This window comes from Buceros rhinoceros, unplaced genomic scaffold (genome assembly GCF_000710305.1).
Source record: "Buceros rhinoceros silvestris isolate BGI_N320 unplaced genomic scaffold, ASM71030v1 scaffold918, whole genome shotgun sequence".
Lineage (NCBI taxonomy): Eukaryota > Metazoa > Chordata > Aves > Bucerotiformes > Bucerotidae > Buceros > Buceros rhinoceros.
Window position 1 is genome coordinate 28,379 of NW_010428338.1, and position 573 is coordinate 28,951.

At 60.2% G+C, this 573-nt stretch overlaps 1 protein-coding gene across 1 annotated transcript in view; it reads right to left on the reverse strand.

Annotated features, from left to right (window-relative positions):
• Nucleotides 1–573, reverse strand: part of LOC104498787 (pinopsin) — a 3,307-nt gene that overhangs the window by 1,162 nt on the left and 1,572 nt on the right. Inside the window, exons 4-5 of the mRNA XM_010142207.1 lie at nt 107–256; nt 18–28 (exon numbers count right to left, since the gene is read on the reverse strand). Of these exons, the coding sequence (XP_010140509.1) occupies nt 18–28; nt 107–256 (161 nt within the window). The remainder of the gene's footprint in view (nt 1–17; nt 29–106; nt 257–573) is intronic.

A 573-nucleotide genomic window follows, 5' to 3' on the forward strand; every position in this document is an offset into this window, starting at 1 on the left:
CTAGCTGCCACAAAAACCTGCTGCGAGGCTCTCCATCACGACGGAGATGAGCCTCGCCAGCAGTTTTGTGAGCAGAAAACCATTAACTTGCCTGTGCTCGCTGTACTTACCCATCGCAGGGTCATCAGCAGGTTGGTGTAGGAGAAGAGAATCAGGCTGAGGGGCATCACGAAGCAGGTGACGAACAAGGACAAGATGTAGCTGTTGTTGTTGCTGCCACCTGTGTACCAGTTGGGCCCACAAGACGTTCTGAGACCTGGAACAAGTAAGATCCAGAGCAAGCCTGACCTGATCGTGGGCTGGAGAAGGGCTCGGTAACAGGCTCCAGCACAGCAAACACTGGTGCTGCCCCCCGGTGCCGCTGCCCCTCGGTGCCTCTTGCTTTTCCATCCCCGGTGTCTGGAGCTCAGCCGCCGCGGGTCTGGTCTGGCTCACTGCTCTGGGCAGGAGGGTGATGTGTTGCGGTGTGCGGTGTTCTGCCCAGCCTCTGCACAAGCAGGTTTGGGCTGGGGGTGTGCCGAGTGCCGCTCGGTGTGCTCCGGCAGCCGGAGCAGCTCGGGGGTCTGCTGTCCG